Consider the following 20684-nt stretch of genomic DNA (forward strand, 5'->3'; position numbering starts at 1 on the left):
GAGTTTCGCTCTTGTTACCCAGGCTGGAGTGCAATGGCGCAATCTCGGCTCACCGCAACCTCCGCCTCCTGGGTTCAGGCAATTCTCCTGCCTCAGCCTCCTGAATAGCTGGGATTACAGGCACGCGCCACCATGCCCAGCTAATTTTTTGTATTTTTAGTAGAGACGGGGTTTCACCGTGTTGACCAGGATGGTCTCGATCTCTTGACCTCGTGATCCACCCGCCTCGGCCTCCCAAAGTGCTGGGATTACAGGCTTGAGCCACCGCGCCCGGCCGATTTTTGTTTTTTTTGCATTGAGTTAGAATGTGCGCCTTTAGCTCAGAAAAGTTTGTTATTATCCACCTTCTGAAGCCTGTTTCTGTCAATTCATCACTCTCCTTCTCGTTCACGTTGTGTTCCTGTGTTGTTGAGGAGTTGTGATCCCTTGAAGGAGAAGAGGTGTTCTCGTCTTTGATGGTTTCATCTTTTTGCACTGATTTTTTCCATCTTTGTGGATTTACCTTGCTGTGGTGTCAGAGCTGCTTGATGAGGTCACTTGTCTGCCTGTGGAGGCGCTACTGGGTTTCTAGGGACTCCATCAGGTTACTAGGGAAGCTTCCTCTGTCTTTTTTGTTTACGCTGGGGGTTTAGGCATGTCTCTTCCGCTGACCTGGTGGTGCCGCTGGGTGGTCAAGAATGGAGTCCCGTTGCTACCGAGGCTTCCTGTATTTTTTGTTAAAACATGTAACCCAGTCTCACCACTCTAATGGTGGGTTGTGCCCTTCCTCCACTGGGTTAAGCTCAGGCTGTGGCACTGGCTGCGCAACCTGCTAGAGTCAGAGCTTCAGCCCCCCGGGGTTTGTGGGGGAGGGTAGGGACCCGCCCAGCTGCACCCAACTGTCTCCCCCTTTCAGCTTCCTCTCTCTCCGGTCAAGGGGTAGGGGCCTGCCCAGCTGCCCCCGCTTACAGCTCCCTCTGTCTCCGGGCAGGCTCTCCCAGCTGCCTTTTGGGCTTATGCTTCTGCTTTGGTCTGTGCGCCAATACGGGACACCGTCCTGGATTATTATTCAACTCCGCGCCTATAATTCCTGGCACTTGACTGGCAAAGATCCCCTGTTCTGTGTATTGCTGAGGCTTTGGGGGAAGCCCTGTATCTGGACCGGGGTGCCAGAGGGGGAGCCACCAGCTTGCCGGTCAGATGCACTTTCTGGGTGAAGCAGCACCCTTCCCCGCCTCGGTCTGCCCTGTGTGGGCTTTGCTCACCGTCGGACCAGACCCTTTGAAATGCACCTGGTACCTTGGTTGGAGGTAGGAGATCTCTGGATTTCTGCATCTCTCTCGCTGGATGTTGTGTGCCGGAGTTGTGTCTATTCGGCCATCTTGGAGAGTTCCCCAAAAAAGTAATTTATTTACACATTGTCTTATTCCACGGAGTTTTTGAAGTGGTTTCCAATAATACACATAGTGCACATGGAATTAGTCTATAGTTGAGAGAATTGGAGCACAGTGACAATAAAGGGAAGCCAAGCTTGGAGAAAGACACATCTCCTGCAATGGAAGGTTATCAGTGGTGACTCATCAATTTGACCCCCTGTCCTTCCTAGTACCTCAGACAAAGAGGGAAAAGCTCTGTTCTCAGTCTCTAAAAGCTAAGAATAAGCCAGTCGTTTAGGTGTGGCATTCAAGAATCGCTTCTTTATTATTATTTTTTCTTTTTTCTTGTAAATGGCCATAAAAGAGACTTCTAAAAGAAGCCTCTGTACAGTGTAAGTTGGTGAGGCCATTGTGAATAGCAATTTGGAATAGTAAAACAAAAACTAGCCCTACCTTAAGATGCAGCAGTTTCACTTATTTTAGAAAATTACCATCACAGCCTCACAAGAAGCAGATACAAGGTTGTTCATTGCATCACCATATTTAATAGCAAAGAATCAGAAACATCTGAATGAATAAGTACAGTAAGGCATAGTCATGTTGCAGGAGTGGAACAAAATGTGTATTTTTGTATGTGTAATAATTTTCAGTGAAAATAAGCCAGCTGCAGAAAGAAATGTATGGTGTGATGCCATTTATTATGCAACGTTTAAAAAGCCCCAGAAAAATGTGTGGAAACCTATTGATATTGGATGATAATAATATGGATATTTTTATATATCCTTTGTGCTTTTCTCATTAAAAGAGTACAGTACCCATTGTGATGTTGTACAGGATAGTGACCAGTATCCTACAGTGCCTAACTCCTAGGAGTGTGATTGCCTTCTGCTAAATGGCCTTATATGGATTAGCTCATCTAATCACTTGACAACCCCTTTCAGGGAGATCCTTTAATTATTCCCATTTTGGAAATGAAAAATTGAGATCTAGAGAAACTAAAAGCTTACTAAAGCAACTTAGTAAGGCTGGCTGTGAACCTGGGTAGTTTGAGTACACAGTTTTTAGTCATGTACTACTCTACAAAATTTCCCAATATCGTACAATGGGTTGGCTATTTATTTACTGACAGTGGTTATCTCATTGTAGGCCACCCCCATACTCCTAGAAGACAATGCAAGGAAAGCAATTCTTAGAGATCAGAATAGGATAGTTCCATCAACTCGGCCATCAGATGACATGGCTTTAGCTAGGTGTATACGTTGTTTTATCTTTTTGGATCATTTAACGGTGGCTCACAGTCCCGGATCACCTTATCAACCCTGGTCCTATACCAGAAAAACCTGTGGAGGTTTAGGAATACCAAAGCCTGGCCCCACCAGAGATTTCAGCGTAATAGACCTAGGATAGGCCTGTTGATCAGCATTTTTTAAAGTTTCTCACATAGTTTCATTATGCACTCAGGAGTGTGATCCACTGAATGATAAAGTCTGGACAGTGCATAGTTCAAAGTTGCAAAGTTTGGCAAGAGCCTGGTGCATGGGAGTTTTCTGTTGAGGATCAGGGACAGGCCTGTATGTGTTGACTTTTATGACCAGATTGCAACTAATGTCCTGTGAAATCATGGCTCTTAATCAGGATAAAGGAATGCATCTTAGCAGGATAGATCTGTCTTATCAACTCTCTTTTTTTTTTCCCCAAGACGGAGTTGTACTCTGTCACCAAGGCTGGAGTGTAGTGGCATGATCTCAGCTCACTGCAACCTCCGCCTCCCAATTTCAGGCAAATCACCTGCCTCAGCCTCCCGAGTAGCTGGGATTACAAGCGCCTGCCACTGTGCCCAGCTAATTTTTGTGTTTTTAGTAGAGATGGGATTTCATCATGTTAGCCAGGCTGATCTTGAACTCCTGACCTCATGATCTGCCCTTCTCGGCTTCCCAAAATGCTGGGATTACAGGCATGAGCCACTGCACCAGGCTGTCCTTTTTTTTTTTTTTTTTCTCTTTTTTTTTTTTTTGAGACAAGGTCTGGCCCTGTCACCCAGGCTGGAGTGCAGTGGCAAAATCTTGGCTCACTGCAACCTCTGCCTCCCAGGCTCAAGTCATCGTCCCACTTCGGCCTCCCCAGTAGCTGTGACTACAGGTGTGCACTAGCACACCTAGCTAATTTTTGTGTTAGGTTGGTGCCAGTGGCAAAAACTGCACTTCTGCAGCAACCTAATATTTTTTGTAAAGATGGGGGTTTTGCCACGTTGCTCAGGCTGGTCTTGAACTTGTGAGCTTAAGCGATTCACCCACCTCGGCCTCCCAAAGTGCTGGGATCACAGGCATGAGCCACCATGCCTGACTGGTCAACTCTGTGTTTTAGTTTTCTGGAGAGCTGTTTGAGGAAATTTGCCATGATGACAAAGCATAGGAGTGGAGACTGGAAGCACATATATCTGGTATTTGCCATCCCTTGACTAAGGAGTGGCTGAACAGTGGGACAAAATCTTTCTCAAAAAGAACTCAGGGTCTACTCCAATCCCTGACAGTAAGTCCTCATGTATCTCATTGATAAGTTCTCGGAAACGGTGACTTTAAGTGAAACGATGTATAAAGCTAATTTTGCCATAGGCTAATTGATAAAAACAATGGTATATTTCCTGTGGCATGTTTCTGGTTACAAAAAACATCACCAAGCTTCTTTTTTTTCCCTTTAATCCATTTCGAGTTAAAAACATCACCAAACTTCTAAATAATGAAGTTAAATAAAACAATATTATTTGTGGACCTGCTGTATACCAGAGGCCTAAAGATTCTATGCCATGGATGTGATATTAACCTGTGACAGTGGTTCTTGGATATCTTGTGAAAAACAGATCCCTGGTTCCCACTCTCAGGTCCTGATTATGTAGGTCTGTGTTCTGAGATTTTGCATTCCTTACAATGTCCCAGATGATACTGATGCTGCAAGTCTGAGGGCCACTCTTTAAAAACCACAGGACTAGGATAGTGAAAGAGCGTTTTAGCTTCCTACCCTCTGCCACATCACACATACACAAATAGAAGGATTGGCTCAGAGTCAGATAAGAAGGGTTAAAAGCTATAGGCTAAGTCAGTTGTGTTCTCAAACTTTAATGTAGGCAAAAATCACCCAGGGCACATGTTAAACATGTAGATTATCAGGCCCATCCCTAGACAGAAATTCTGATTCAACTCATCTAAAGTGGAGCAAAATCTGCATTTTAAATATGGATCTGGAAGAGTTTGAAGAAGGTGGATCTGGACACTTTGACAAATTGTAGACTATAAAGTTATGGGTATTTACAGTGGGTTGGCAAATTTCTATGCAGAAATGCTAATTAACAAACAAATTAATGTCAGGCTACAGAGACCTCCATGCCCTGGATGCTCTTCTCCTTACTAAATCTCCAAGTATAATTTTCTTGGGTGAGTATAAATTCATATGCCTGTGCAATCTATGTATGCTGTAACAAAGAAGTCAGCCAATGACCACTGGTCCCCAGAAATATCTTGACATGGGTCAAAATTGACATGAGATAATTTAATAATGAGTATAATGATGGTAATAATAATAGAACAGTCAAGTCCTGAATTTTAGTTAAAGGAAGTAAAGGAGCCCTGTTCAGAAAGAAGGAAGCCCTACTTCTGAGGAATCCCTATGACCTGACAGTCCCAGTAAGAACACTGAGGGCTGGAAAGAAATGCGGCTTCCCCCAAAGCTAAGGCAAATCCAGCAGTATTAACAATTGCAGTGTGTTTCAGGCCGAAAAGGTTGTCATTGCCTTCTCTTCAGCTCTGTCCAGACCACCCCTGGAGCATCAATGTCAGAGAAGCACAAATTGAAGTGTGATTAGAGTTGAACATCTGGGATCTCAAGGGCTCTTGATCCATGTCCCATAAGAAATGGATGATGGTGACAATAAGGCTGTTTAGTCTGGAGAAGAAAAGATTTGCTGGGTGGGATGTGGGGACGGTGGTGGTTTCAGTGAAGGTTACGGTTAAAAAAAATGGTCTGTCTTGTTCTGTGTAGCTGCCAAAGGCAAATCTAGGAGCAGTGTGTGAAATTATAGTGAGTAATTATTTCAGCTCTAAATAGTGACAAACTATCTAGAATAGATTTTTAAAAAAACAAAAAGTGAAATGGAGTGCCTTATTTCTATCACAAGAAGTGATCAAGAAGTGATGATCTAGCCATGTTATAGAAGGAGTTCTTGCTTTGTTTAAGGAAGAGCTTGGGCTAGAATTCATTCTTAGGCTTCACGATTTTGTCTAATGACTGGTATTAAACACTTGTTTTGTTTACTCAGTGATGACAAATAAATGGTTCCAGCATAAACTGACAACCAGATACCACTGTCCAACTTTTTGTCTCATGGAAGCTGCACACTTCAAATATACATCCGGGTGCATTTCTGTTGCTAGATTGAGCTCTGAGCAATCTGATCTTCCCTGAAGAAGTAAATTGTGAAGGTCATGGATGGCGCAGGGAATAGAAATGGGTACTCTGAATGTGCCAGAGTAAGCATTTGAGTCTTTAGGCCTTTGACTCCTGTCTTGCCAAATGTGAGAATAAGATAAAAAAGTCATTTATGGAGGAATTGTTTGACTTTAAGGAGGTGACTTCTATGCACACTGAGCCTTAGTACTCATCTTCCAGAAACAGGCAGATATGGTGCCTTTGGATCAGGCCAGCAGTTCAGATACTTTGGACGCGTGGACAGCAGTTCAGACAGAGGTCCAGGATCACCAGTCAGTATCTGAAACTGTTGTGATTAGAACCTGCTTCCAGAAACTTCAGATGCTGAATCTCTGGTCTGTGGTGCTTAAAGCCAAATAACCAAAGTGCTGCTTTTGACCATGTAACATTTTTGAAATCAGGATGTTTCCAAGGGCACCATTTGTAAAAAGATGCATATCTAGGATTTGAATAATTTTATTTTACCAAAGACCAGAAATAGATATCCCACTTTAAAATTTTTTAGTATCAATTCAGGACATAATTTCTTTATATGTTTGGAATTATATGCCATCTGGCCTTCATAAAAGTCGTTTCCAACTGTGGAAGCAAAATCTGTTTCTCAAGCAAAACGTGGCCAAGTGTCTGAGTGCAGACCCCCAGGCCTAATGGGTTAATAAGTAGCTGTGTTATATGCCACTCTTTGCAACCTGCCAGATAATATTTTGGAGAGCTGGTGGTGATGAATTCTGTGGCTTTTATCTTTCTGCATTTGTATCTTCTTCAAAAGCAGGCACGCTGCTTTAATGATTTAACACTAGTCAGTTCACACTCATGTTACGGATTTTGGGAGATGTTAATATGTTGAAGGACATACACGTTTTAAGATTCTGCCGTCTTTGTTTGTAGTTGGAGGAGGGTTAGAGCTTCTTATCTTGTGCTGCACCTGCCACTTTCAGGAAGCCACGAGAGAGGAGGCAGTGGGCCTTTGCATCTTTTGAGTGTGTATTCTATTCTAAAGCCAGACACTGTATCCTCATTTTCTCATTTAATCCTTCTAATTTCCCTCCCTCCCTCCCATCTGTCTGTCTCACTCTGTCACCCAGGCTGGAGTGCAGTGGTACAATCTCAGTTCACTGCAACCTGTGCCTCCCGGGTTCAAGCAATTCTCCTGCCGCAGGCTCCCAAGTAGCCAGGACTACAGACACGTGCCACCACGCTTGGCTAATTTTGGTATTTTTTTAGTGAAGATGGGGTTTTACCATGTTGGCCAGGCTGGTCTCAAACTCCTGACCTCAAGTTATCCACTCGCCTTCACCTCCCAAATTGTTGAGATTATAGGCATGAGCCCCTGCACCTGACCAAATCCTTCTAATTTTCTGAGGTGGCTATTATTATTCCCCATTTTATGCAGGAAAAAATAGAAATCAAAGCTTAATACATTTGTCAAGGTTCACAGAGTTTGTAATAAGGAAGCACCAATTCAAACCTAGGTCTGACTCCTTCCAGCACACGTATATGTCTCCTTTACATCTTTTCCCAAATTGTGTCATCTTTCCTAAGTGAAACCTACTAAAATGAGTCTTAAAGTCAGCCTTTGTTGCCAAAATACTTGAGAGTGCATTGGTCATTTATTTTTCTCCATTCTGGGTAGAAATCAGGGTTCTCTTTTCCTAATGGAAACCCCAGGACAGCTTACATTTGGATGTCATGTGCCCGTTTGACTTTTAACCAAAACACTACCTTTTCACACAGTGACCCATCATCTTCTCAAAGGTGGGCGGCAGTTGTGAGAGATGATGAAAGTCATCTCAGAGGCACAAACAGCATTTTTGAACTGACACAAGTCTATCTGGTGTTTTGCACCTGTTGGATTTGGTGGCCTCTGTGATTTAGAGGAAAGGGAGGGCCATAAGTTCTTTGCTCCTGAACCTCACTGCCAGGTGGTTTGTTGAAACAAAAGCAGAGCCCAAACTGAATTCTGTGACATAGAAAACACTGACACGAGTCATAATGCACCAAAGCAGCCATAAAACCTGTCTCATAAGCTGGGGGAAGTCCTAGCTCTCCATCCTTAAGGCATGTTGACAAGTCCTTGCAGGAGAGATTAACTCAGGACAGCAATCTGCAAAAAGATCAGCTCCAGGGGACAAGAAGCCTTCTTGGCAGGCTGTAAATGTTCTATTTTTTGATCCAGCTGATGATTATATGAGTACTTGCCAGTGTAACATTTTGTATATGCACTTAAGATTTGTGCACTTCAGTATATCTGTCATTTCTCAGTAAAAAAAAATAAGGTGTAAATAAATGATCACCTTAAGTTATTCATAGTCTGTGAGTTGAGTAATTATCATATATTGTTCAAGCCCACAAACCCTTTGAATTAGAGGTTTTCCATGGAAGGATCTCCAGGTGGAGTGAAAGCACTCAGGGCCTCCTGCTGAGGCCTCCTCTCTGCTGACCCTATCCCATCCCTGTGGTATCCCCTAGAGTGGGCAAAGTAGTTGCCTCCATCCAAGTGACCATCTTGGCACCTGGGATATCTTAGTCTTAGGCTACCGTTGCCTTCATTCTTTATTCTTCCCTGTTTTAAGTAGAGTCATACATCGCTTAATTTGGGAGATATCGTGAGAAGTGTGACATTAGGTAATTTCATCGTTATTGTGAGAACATCATAGAGTGCACCTAGCAAAGCTGGATAGCAGAGCCTACTACACACCTAGGCTATGTGGTATGGCCTGCTGCTCCTAGGCTACAAACCTGTATAGCATGATACTGTCCTGAATACTGTAGGCAGCTGTAACACAGTGCAAGGACTTGTGCATCTAAACATAGAAAAAGTACAGTGAAAATACAGAATTATGGTCTTATGGGAACACTAGTGTATACGTGGGCTGTCACTGACCAAAACACCATGATATGGCATATGACTATATACCCTTCTTTTGGAATTTGACTTCTTTCACTTTTTAGGCTGCTTTTGGTGGTTTTAACCAAATTCCTGATAAGGCTAGGCAGGAAGGTTCTGGGGGATGAAACAGATTTATTTCCCTGGGCAACAATCCCAGACTCCACTGCGGGGCTGGGCATGGGAGGGGCTGTGGGTCCCCCTCTCTTTCTTTCCCAGAAGGGGAAAGGAGGCGGGGTAAGGGTCGCCAGGGAGTCGTGCTGGAAGAGGCCTTAGCTCTAAGTGTCAACTTTGATAGCGATTGGATGTGGCCTGCTAAGCCCTGGCTGTTGCCTCCCAAGTGAAATTCCGCAGAGCGAAGAGATAAGAGTGACTCTGTATCAGCTGCCTCTAGGACAGGGTTGTGATATTTCTGCTTTGTCGGTTTTAGAATTCCTGTGACTTTCATTTATAGCCCACATTTCTCTCCATTTACATTGCACACACCCCCGTCTCATCCCAGACTCTTGTTCTACAGACCTCAGTCTTGAAGAAGAAACAAAAGCAAAACTTGCATACACAAACAAACCCACCACGGGTATTCCTAATCCACTGTTGAATCCGTTGCCATACCAGTGGCTGCCCCCTCCACCGTAAGCACAGACACACTGCATCATTTGGAGCCCCCTGTCAGGTTTTTGGTTTTTGTTTTCTCTTTCTCAAATAGCAACAGACAACACTGTTATTAAATGAACTATTCGGTGGCTCACGCCTGTAATCCCAGCACTTTGGGAGGCCGAGGCGGGTGGATCACGAGGTCAAGAGATCGAGACCATCCTGGTCAACATGGTGAAACCCCGTCTCTACTAAAAATACAAAAAATTAGCTGGGCATGGTGGTGCGTGCCTGTAATCCCAGCTACTCAGGAGGCTGAGGCAGGAGAATTGCGGAGGTTGCGGTGAGCCGAGATCGCGCCATTGCACTCCAGCCTGGGTAAGAAGAGCGAAACTCCGTCTCAAAATAAATAAATAAATAAATAAAAATAAAGAAACTATTAATGTATCTTTACAACCTCTCTTGGTACTTTTTAGACTGCATTTGCTTCAAACTTCAAGTACACTCCTGTAAGTAAGGCTGACTTTATGAAGAGGCTGGTGCTGGTTTGCTTTTAGTATTACTTATTATTGGATCCATTACTAAATGAATAGAGATCTGGGGAGTTATCTAAGAGTAACATGGGAGCTGAGCTCTATGGCTCTCGGCACCTTAATTTCATTTTCTGAGATTTCGATATTTCTTTTTGTTGTTTTGATTTTAGATTATTGCTTTAACATACTCTTTTTTTTTTTTAAAGAACTAAGTGTTAATGAAGGCATAGGAGATGAGTATTTGATAATTAGCCAAGTTTGATATAGTATCATATTTAACTAGCTAGTTCCTAGACAAATATATGATACTCTTTACAATTAGACTGTGTGAACTTTAGTAACTGAATGGGTTGGGTATGATTTTTTTCTTTTTTCTTTTTTTTTTTAATGTTGTTAACATGCTTGGGAAAGTTGTAGAATTTACTTGAACTTAGTGTGTTAAATAAAGTCCTGATTTTCTGAAGGCAAAACCAAACATGTTAGTTACTCTTAACCCAGGGCTGTAGGAGAAGCCAGTGATAGTAGAGTCACATTTCTCCTCTTTGAAAACTAGAAACTCCTCCGTCAGGGCAAGACTCCGCCAAAAGCTGCAGGTGGCAGTCCAGCTGACTGCTTGTAGAGGCACCCCACCTTTGCCCTTCTCAGTCTCCTTCCCCACCACAGACACTGTGCCATCTTGGAAATGCGAACCATGCTGTAGGAGGAAATGAGATGTTGCCTTTTCAGAGCTTGATACCTCCCTCCTGATTCTTTCTAGTTCAGCTCTCAGGTCTCTTGGGTCTCAGAGATGGGGCAACAGCTGTTATCATCAGACCTGGTCACCAGGGAGGGGTGTGCTCATTTCCAGCAACGTAGTTAAAACGCTGCAAAAAAACTCTTAGTTCAGCCTCCTGGCAGCTATGCCATAGGGCAAATTCCCTAACTTCTCAGAGACCCAGTTTTCTTCTCCATAAAATAATGATACTCCACTCCATCAGGCTGTTGATTAAATGAGACAATGCTTGTGGGAATCCTTAAGAGAGTGCTGGCAGTAATTAGTATATACTCAATGAATGATCATAAGTTTTCTTTAAATATGCTCATAGACGATATGGAAAATTCTACTTTACCCCCTGTGGTTATTTGTCACATCAGGTTGTAGTTTTTAAAGATTTTTCCAAAAACCTTTGGGAGAACAAATTCTCTACCCTACTCCCAGAAAACCAGAAAGAACTTTAAAAAAGCTTTAATAAAATTCACCTTTTTAACTATCTTCAAATGTACAATTCAGTGACATTTAGTACCTCCACAATGTTGTGCACCCATCACTACTGTCTAGTTCCAGAACATTCTTTTTTTTGAAACAGAGTCTCACTCCGTCACCCAGGCTGGAGTGCAGTGGCATGATTTTGGCTCACTGCAGCCTCCACCTCCCGGGTTCAAGTGATTCTCCTGCCTCAGCCTCCCGAGCAGCTGGAATTACAAGGGGCCCACCACCACACCCAGCTAGTTTTTGTATTTTCAGTAGAGATGGATTTTGCCATATTGGCCAGGCTGGTTTCAAACTCCTGACCTCAGGTAATCCACCCACCTCGGCCTCCCAAAGCATTGGGATTATAGGCATGAGTCACTGAGCCTGGCCTAGTTCCAGAACATTCTTATCACACCAGAAAGAAACTCTGTAGCCGTTAAGCAGTTGTCCTATTCTCCCCCAGTAACCACTAATTATTGGCCTTCTGTCTCTATGGATTTGCCAACTCTGGATATTTCATATGGAAACATATGATGTTTGTTTTTTGTGTGTCTGGGTTCTTTGACTTAGCCTAATGTTGTCAAGGTTCATTGATGTTATAGCATGTATCATTTGTTCCTTTTAATATCTGAATAATATTCCATTGTATGTATACACCAGATTTTGTTCATCTGTTTATCAGTTGATGGACATTTGGGTTCTTTCCATCTTTATTATGAATAACATTGCTGTGAACATTGGTCTATAGCTTTTTGTTTCAGTACCTGTTTTCAATTCTTTTGGATCCATACCTAGGATTGGAATTTCTGGATCATATGATAATTCTGTGTTTAAATTTTTGAGAAATAGAATAGCTACCAAACTCTTTTCCACCATGGCTGTGCCGTTTTACATTTCCACCAGCATGTCTGAGGGTTCCAATTTCTCTATACTCTTTCTGACACTAGTTATTTACCATTAAAAAATTATGACAGCTATCATAGTGGATGTGAAGTGGTGTCTTACTGTGTTTTAAGATTTTTTATAATACTAATTTTGTATGTGTCTGGACTTAAATTTCTCCATTCATGTTCTTAAGCCTCCCATATTGCAAAGCTACATGCGAAATAACCTATACAAAATTCCCAATAAGAGAATGGCGTAAAGCTTCTTTTCCTTCTCGGCCCCTGCTGTAGCTAAACATCGTGGGTCTGTAATCAATCTGTAGTATGTTTAAGCTACTTGCAGACAATTTGTGGCAAATTAGAGATGATATCTGATGCCTCTGACCTTCTCTCTAATTTCTGTTTTTTAGGTTTTAGGGTTTCCTTTTGGCCACCCAAAATGCTTTTTAAACACATTGGATAGGAGCTGAACCACCTGCCTCTCAATACTCTCAGCTCCCTTGTGGTCGGACTGCATTTTGACTGTCTCGAGGCCAAGTGACTTGCTGCCCATGATGAGTGATGAGAAGAACCTTGGTGTGTCCCAAAAATTGGTGTCACCCTCAAGGAGCACAAGTAGCTGCTCTTCCAAGCAAGGAAGTCGACAGGTAAAGTTTAGCTCATGCGAATTTTAATTATGCAAATTTAAGCCATCAAGTTTGCTGGCTAAAATGCATACAGTTACTTGGGAACTCCTACTTCTCAGTTTAAGAGCATTTGCTTTTGGTTATATCTTGACTGTATGAGGAGAGTAAATTCTGTATAATTTTAAGAATGTAGCTTGAGTGCCTACCAGGTAGGAAGCACTGCATTTGGTTCTTCTTATAATTTTATTTAATTCTTGCAGCTGCCCCCCAGTGTAGATATTAACATCTCCGTTTTTTCCACGAGGAAGCTGACTCAGACTGACCAGGTTACTTGCCCAAGAACACACAGCTAGTAAGTAGCAGAGCAAGAACTAAAGCTCAGCCTGTTTGGCTTCAGAGCCCACACTTTCCTTTATATCCTGCTAACCAAAACAAAAAACCAGTCAATCATTTTTTCCAGTGATTATAATATCCATCCTGACTTCCTTCCCTTTATCAAACCTTTATGGCAGCTTGTAACCACAGACTGCCCTGTTAGTAGCTTGGAGTCTCACCTGGTTTTATCTGTAATGGATGAGGGAAACTAATCTATAGAAAAATGGTCTAAAGCAATTAAGTAGGAGGGAGAAAGAACTGAAACAAAGAATTGAATAATTAACTCCTAAATAACCGTTGGTTAATTATATATTGTTTCCTGGTTTCCTTTCTAATAAATCTTTGTTGGCAGCATTTGCTTGTTTTAGATCAGTGGCAGTAAATACGCATTAATCATTATAATTCTTCCTCCAGCAGTTAGGTGGAAAGAGAATGAGCTGTCAGAAGTCTGAATTTATGACCAAAGCGGTTTCTGAACTGAGCCTTTTCAGCACCTGCTGGCTCTATTGGCATTTCCTTTTCATCATGGGAAGTGCTGGCCTTGGGAAGCACATGGGAAGTGTCTTTGGTTCCAGAATTGGAAGCAACAATTAAGCAACTCCCACCTCAGTCACTTCCACACATTTATGACAAATCATCAGGGGTCTCTCCATCTGAGCGTTGCCTGGGATAAGGAGCTTTGCCGCTCATGAATCTGTGATTCCAGGAAAATTAGATTTTGCTACAGGCCTGACATTTGGGAAGCCCTCCAGCATCTCCCCTGAGGGATTAAGGAGGAGAATTTTGTCAGCACTGTCATCAGTTCCTTCTGGGATTAAAAAAAAGAGAAGACTAAAATTAGTCATTAGCCAATGCATCATGGCTCCCCGGGTTCTGTTTTCATGAGGGTCACTATGCTTGTCTTCTTTGTCAGGTTTCCACAGGAGTTTTCTCCCTAAGCCAAAATTCTGGTTGGGATTAAACAGCATGTGGTATATTTCCTACCCAAACCATCTTTCTTACACCCAGGGATTGTTATGTCCTTCTTTGATAAAGGGGGAGAACATGATTCATTTAAATAGCAAGTGGTGATTACACCATAGGAATTGGAACAGTACAATGAGATTCTCAGATCAAATACTACAGAAACTTTTTTTAGGGTGTTATTTGGAATCAATTTGGTTTTCACAAAGCTTTTTTGGAGGTTATATCACAAAGGGTAAGCAGAAGGTGCTTGGTCCCTTAACTTATTTCTGACTTGGAATGCTTGGTCAATCAGTCACTCATTCATCAAATGGTCATTTGTTTATATTTAGGGTCTTCCACTTTAATATGCATATAATGTGGCTTTATAAATGGAAACACTTTTTCCTCTGTGACAGACAGAGAAGGTGGAGAATTTAATAAGTGTATTTCAACTTCAGCCTGAAGTTACTTAAAAAGCCCACGTTTGATTTCTAGAGGTCGTTTTCTTGGTCCATCTGCTTTCTCAACCTTCTGTCAAAGAAAGGTGTTCTGTGTCAGGGTATGCTTAGGGATTCCATCCACGTGGCCCACCTTGACTGCCCATACCCCTTCTGCCTTTGCAAACTGGCCCAGGATTGTGCTTCAGTCTTTAAAGTGCTGCAGAGGCGCAGGAACCTTTGAAGCTCTCCTCATTTACGGCACACAGCCATCTCTGATGGTCTGTTGGCTGCTAAATATAAGGATGAAGCTGTGTTTCCAGTCACGTCACTGAAGAGTAAAAGTTAAATACTTAAAACTTCAAGATTTACATAATAAGCAATTTAATTAGAGGAGTATGAAAATATAACTGAAGATAATCTGTGCAAATACCTAGTTGTATTTCGAACACCAGTTTAAAGTCATTTTGAAATTGATCTCTTCATTTCATCTGGAGGGAATATATCTGATGTTGATTTTATTGGTCATTTTTCTTAGTGCTGGCTTTTCTCATGTGCTCTGGAATTTCGGCTCAGAGCTTCATCTAGAGATGAACATACCCGTGACCCCATCATAGTTAACATACCTGTGACCCCCTCATAGTTATCTTTTTGTGCGTGTGTGGTAAGAACATTTAAGATTATAGCCAATTTCAAGTATATAATGCAGTTGTATTAAGTGCAGTCACCATGCTGTTACATTAGATCTCCAGAACTTATCAGTCCCTGGTAACTATCATTCTACCCTGTTTCTATAAGTTTGACTTTACCACATGTAAGTGAAATCATGCAGTATTTTTCTTTCTGGGCTTGGTTTATTTCACTTAGCATAATGTCCTCCAGGTTCATCCATGTGATTGCAAATGACAATCTTTCTTTCTTTTTTAAGGCTGAATAGTAGTTCACTGCATAAGTTTATGTACCACATTTTTCTTTGGAAATATTTCATCTTGTTTTTTATCACACAGACACAGAAGAGCCCTCTGTGTTTATAACTTTGCATATTTTTGCCATATTTGGAATAAGGGTGGCATTTTGTATATTTTTGCTATATTTGGTATGAGAGTGGCAATAGGAAAGGGACACTAAATGCATGAACTTGAAATGCCATCTTAGCTGGAATACATAGTTTTCTTAAGTCCTTTTTACTTAAGTTCTTATCCAATATTGCCAAGTGACCTTGAGAGACTCTGTATTCCAGCCACACTGGCTTTCTTTCACTTTCTGGAACTGAATTTTCTTTTGTCGTTGTTTCTTGAACTGAACTTAAATTTGAACCTGCTCTTCCTATCTCAGACCTGTTCATATAAAATCTCAAGGAGCTATGCATGTATGTATAGATACTCCCCTGCCTACATATCTTTGTTAAAAGAGCTTGCTTCCTTGAAGGAGAAAATGATTGAGACCTAGGTGCTCATCACAATCTGTGTTTTCATTTTCACATCTGACCTAAGACAAAATGTACAACTTAGTGCCATGAAAACCCTAGGAAGAGGGCTCTGTCATCTTTTAACTTAAATACTGGGGCTCCTGAGATTTTAAAAACATACGCCTCACTTTGCCAGTATGAAAACAACCTGTCTATAAAATCTCATCAAGATAAATTGAGGAGAAAGTATTCATAGTGATTAGAACATTAATTCTCCAATCTTGGGTCCACCCATTAATTGGTTCTATGACCTTAAACTCTTAAAGCCTCAATTTTTTCATCAACAAAATTGAAATAATAATAGTTCTTTTCTCGCAGCGTTGTGGTGAGGATTAAAAATAAAGCACTTATTCCAGGGTCAGACTCAGGATAGGCGTGGAGTAAATATAAACATATGTTTTTATCATTATAGTTAACATTAATTCAACCTTCATTCTTATTTGTGAAAGTTCTGAATGTGCATAGTGAATAGTTCTAGCTTTTTTTCTCCCAGGAACTTTTTACAGTATCATACATGTACCCACTCATACCTTTTTAGTGTTGTGCAAAAGCCCACTACAATACACACTGTACATGTGAATATATACTTTTAAAATAAAAATTACCTTACTCTACACATTAACAAAATGCTTTTTTAAAGAATACATTAGAATGTTTAATATCTGAGCTACATTTGACATCTTTAGGCATAACCTATACCTTAAACAAGTGAAAATAGTTGATGAATTCTTACCCCATTCTGCTAGGCCTTGCCCTTGCTTGGGTGGTAGTTGGTTTTCCCCTCTCTCCCCCTGCCAGCATCTGTCTATTGGTATTAGCTGCACAGAGCATTGTGTTAAGAAGGACTTTGCAGCTGAGTCTGCATTCAGGGGAAAGATTGCCCTGTTTTTTGCTGTGACTTGTGGGCATAAGGCAGGGAGAGCACAGCATGGGCACTGTGTTTGTCACCCCTTTGTGACAGAGAGTTGTTGAAATCAATAGCTCTCTGTTGCAGTTTTTATATTATGTTATTGGATGAACTACAGGCAAGCATAAGTTGTCTCAGTTGTCCATTCATAAAATGGAGGAAAAACTCATCTTCTGCTTTTCCCTCTGGAATGTGGTGAGAGAAAATTGAGAATTTTAAAAGACATTAAAAGTCTTTGGAGAAAAGTCCTCTGTAAATTTAAGAAACTGGTATAATTACAGATGAGCTGCCTCTACTTTGGCCAGTTCTGGAAGCAGAAGACACTTGGCCTTGTTTCAAGAAAGGTGACACTCTGCAGAATTAGTTCTTTTTGGAGTAGATCACTTTTCAGATACTTGCCTTTACCATAGAGGAATCTACTTTTCTTGTAGGAACTAAAGGGACCCTGCTTATTAAAAAAAAAAAAAAAAAAAGGCTATTGGTCCCTCCTGACTGTCTTAATCATACCATGTTATTTGTAGAGTTATAAGTGGACCTTCAATGTTCTTCCTTATCCCAGGTTTTGGCTGAGCTATTCCTTTAGCTAGAATGATCCATATGAAACCCTACTGCCCATTTGAATTATGTCATTTCCTTTGCAATAATTTTTTTTACTGCTTTAAGCTTTTAAAATGATTTTTATAAAAATAAGATTTTACTCATTGTAGATCATTTGCAAAGTAAATGTGAATTGCTATCCTTTAATTAATTTGTTTTTAAATGGCTGCTGACAGGTCAAATAAAATGCCTGAAAATGACCATGGGTTGTGGAGGTCATTGGTGTCATTGTCATACAGTTTCCTTGCAGTCTTGATGGTGAAAGGCTGATCAGAATAGATTGATGAGAGACTAGGAACAGAGAATAGAATTGTCCAGTTCTATCAGATCCCCCGACAGGATTTGAGAGAGGCCTTCACAAATATTCTGGTTTGGAACCTTGAGCTTGGCTAATCCCATCCTTAACACTGCCATCATCTTCCTTCTTGTGGTAAACTCTTTCAGTTGCTTCATTGGTTAAAAAAGTATATGGTTCTTTAAATTTATTGAACACCAGCAATAAATGTCCTTCTATTGGGGCAGGTGAGAATGTATGGCCAGCTATACATGGAGAGCATGTGTGAGCAAAAAGCCCACAGATTCTTAAGCTCCCCCACTCCAGTGACAGTTGTGAGGATCTATAATAAAATGAAGAAGGGCTTCCCCATTGAGTTTATTCTGCCAAATGATGGTATCCATAAATGTTCGTCTATACCTGTGGTCTGTGAAGGAACCACTCTGTGAAAGTCTGGAACAAAAGTAGACAGTGGCTGCAGAAACTGACACATGTTCTCACTGACTTTGCTTTTTGCCTGCTGAATAACCTTGCCATATTATTTAACACATTCTGAGTCTAAGCTTTTTAGCTGTGAAATTCGGATAATTTTGCTTACTTTTGAGAACTAAATGAAACAGTAAATAAGCACCTAGACTAGCATATGGGAAACATTCAGTAAGTGTAGATTAAATTAATGAATGAATGAGCGTGCAATTGCTCAGAAGAAAGATTACCATTCACAAAGTTTTGTAGCTACATTAAGTGGGTTAAGGAATATCTCAGTGGGAGGGAGAATTGCTATTTTAAAATGTGTAAAATATGAGTAATTGCAATTTGCTCTTGTCTTTTTCCCACTGCCCCCTTACATTTGCTTCCTAGAACTTTCAAAGTAATACATTTCAGAGGCCAGATTAGCTCAATAAAGGTGGTTGAATATGTTTTGTCTTTATCAAAAGAGTCCTATAGCCTTGAGTTTTATTTCTTCAATCAGTATCTATTGAGAGCCTGTTATTTAAAGGCCCTGAGCAGAGACACACAAAGCTATGAAGGACAGGACAGCTGAACAGTTCATCATAAATAAGAAATAAATTCTGATTGGAAAGACTATGGGTTGTAAAGAGAGCACAGTTTCTATTCATTTTTTTTAAATGTATTGTTAGCATTTAGCATAGAACTAGAAATAGAGAGTAAATCCTGTCAAAATAATTGACAAGTGCTTCACTCATGATTGCGGGGGTTTTGAAATGGAGAGATCTATTGCTAGGTAAGTTTCTATACAATTATGCAGTTCACTCTTGTCACCCTGCTGTTTCTGGGCTAATCTACAGTGGCTTGAACTCTCCCAGGGTCACCTGATGAGAGCTTATTTATGCAGGGTATTAGATTATGCTGCACTCCAGAGAGCCCAGCCTGGCTGAGCTCAGGGCCAGAACTCATAAAACAGGTGAGTGGAATGGAGAAGAATTTGCCAAGAAGAGAAAAGTGAATTAACACTTTAATGTCCGGGTGTTTATAATTTTAGCTGTCTGGCTTTTGAAAATGCGTAGTCCCATTTCTTTCTTGGCTTTTTGTTTAGTTGGTTGGTTGGTTTTTCGTTTTTTTGAGACAGAGTCTCACTCTGTCGCCCAGACTGGAGTGCAGTGGCACGATTTCGGCTTACTGCAAACTCCGCCTCCTAGGTTCAAGTGATTCTCCTGCCTCATCAGGTTCCTGAGTAACTGAGGTTATAAGTGCTTGCCTGTAGCGCCACTACACCCTCAGGTGATCCACCCGCTTCAGCCTCCTAAAGTGCTGGGATTACAGATGTGAGCCACCGCGCCTGGCCCCATGTATTTCTTTTAATTCATAATGTCTTTAGAGATACTAAGATTTATTATCTCCACATTGATTTCAGTATTCAGTATAGGCTGAATAAACACCACAAGAAAGTCCAGCCAAGGAGGAGGGACCTTGGAGACATCGTGATTGTCTCACATTGTTCTATGATGATCATAGAAGAGGAGAGGCAGCAAGTGTGAACTCTGGAGCCAGATGGCCTGTGTTTGAATCATGGGCTGTTTATAAGCTGTTTGATCTTGGACCAGTTAATACCCTCTCTGTGCCTTGTTTTCTTATGAGGTGTAAATTGCTTAGTTTGGAAGAGATCCTATAGTAGGAAGTGCTATGTAAGTATTTGACAAATAAACATTCACCTTTTGTGAGCAGGGGAGTCTCAGGAGCCCTTAAGCAATGTCACGGCTGCTTCCCTGCATCATCTTTCCGGCTGGGAGGGGTGGCACAGTGTAGAGGCAGGCAGCTTGGCTGTGTCTAGGCTGCTCTCAGAGGAAGACTCAGCACGGGATGCTCAAAGTTAAAACTCTCCGATATCATCTTCACAGCTCATAATACCCGTTCATGCTACCCTTCGGAGTTTCATCACAACTCAGCGAGGTCTGTGATGTTTCCCACACTGTGGAAAGGAAATAAGGCCCAGAGATATTCACTGATTTGTTTGGAATCCCATGGCTAATAAGTGGTAGGGGACCAGGCAACCAACTATGTGGAGAGTACTGGCTTTCTTTAGATGCTAGAAGCCTTCTTCAGAAATTAATTTAAGTACCATTTGGCTTATGTACAAATGGTTGTTATTTAAACAAGCCTCCATCAGCTCACGGTTCTATGAATGAAGGGCCAAGAAGAATGTGGATGATTGAAGCAGCCTTAGGATCCCTGTGTTCCTGGTGCTGTTTTTTTTTTCCCCCTGGTGGACCCCACTGAGAAAAATAATTAATTACATATTTCTTATAGTTTTCTAGATTCTCTTTTTCTGGGCCTTTTACTTCTCATGTTTACTGCTGACCTTTTAGCCACCCCTATGGTTATGATATGCCTTTAAAAGCAGGAAGGCCGAAGAAATAAGACAAAATTCTCAATATGTATCCACTCTGAGTAAGTCTTAAAAGAAAGAAACAAACATTTGATATCAGAAGAGGTTAAAGTATCAGCTCGAATGACATATTTGAGTCGTCAAGACTTCTTTGTTCCTCTTCATGTTTGCAGATGACAGACTGTCAGCTGCATTTCACACTCTGAGGATCAGGAGAAACTGAACTCTTAAAACACTACCAGAA

The 20684-nt window shown here is 41.3% G+C and overlaps 1 protein-coding gene across 5 annotated transcripts in view; it reads left to right on the forward strand.

The window, feature by feature from the left end:
* OSBPL3 (oxysterol binding protein like 3) overlaps nucleotides 1-20684 on the forward strand; it is a 191738-nt gene that overhangs the window by 83625 nt on the left and 87429 nt on the right. For 4 of the 5 annotated variants that reach the window (XM_032286967.1, XM_032286969.1, XM_032286970.1 and 1 more), the window contains one exon: nucleotides 12374-12610. In XM_032286967.1, the coding sequence (XP_032142858.1) occupies nucleotides 12515-12610 (96 nt within the window). In that variant the 5' untranslated portion in view covers nucleotides 12374-12514. Of the gene's footprint in view, nucleotides 1-3648; nucleotides 3885-12373; nucleotides 12611-20684 lie in introns of those variants that run through there. The other variant, XM_032286968.1, reaches the window with a different exon arrangement.

This window comes from Sapajus apella, unplaced genomic scaffold (genome assembly GCF_009761245.1).
Source record: "Sapajus apella isolate SASKATOON/1434 unplaced genomic scaffold, GSC_monkey_1.0 scaffold19, whole genome shotgun sequence".
In the NCBI taxonomy this organism is placed as follows: Eukaryota; Metazoa; Chordata; class Mammalia; order Primates; family Cebidae; genus Sapajus; species Sapajus apella.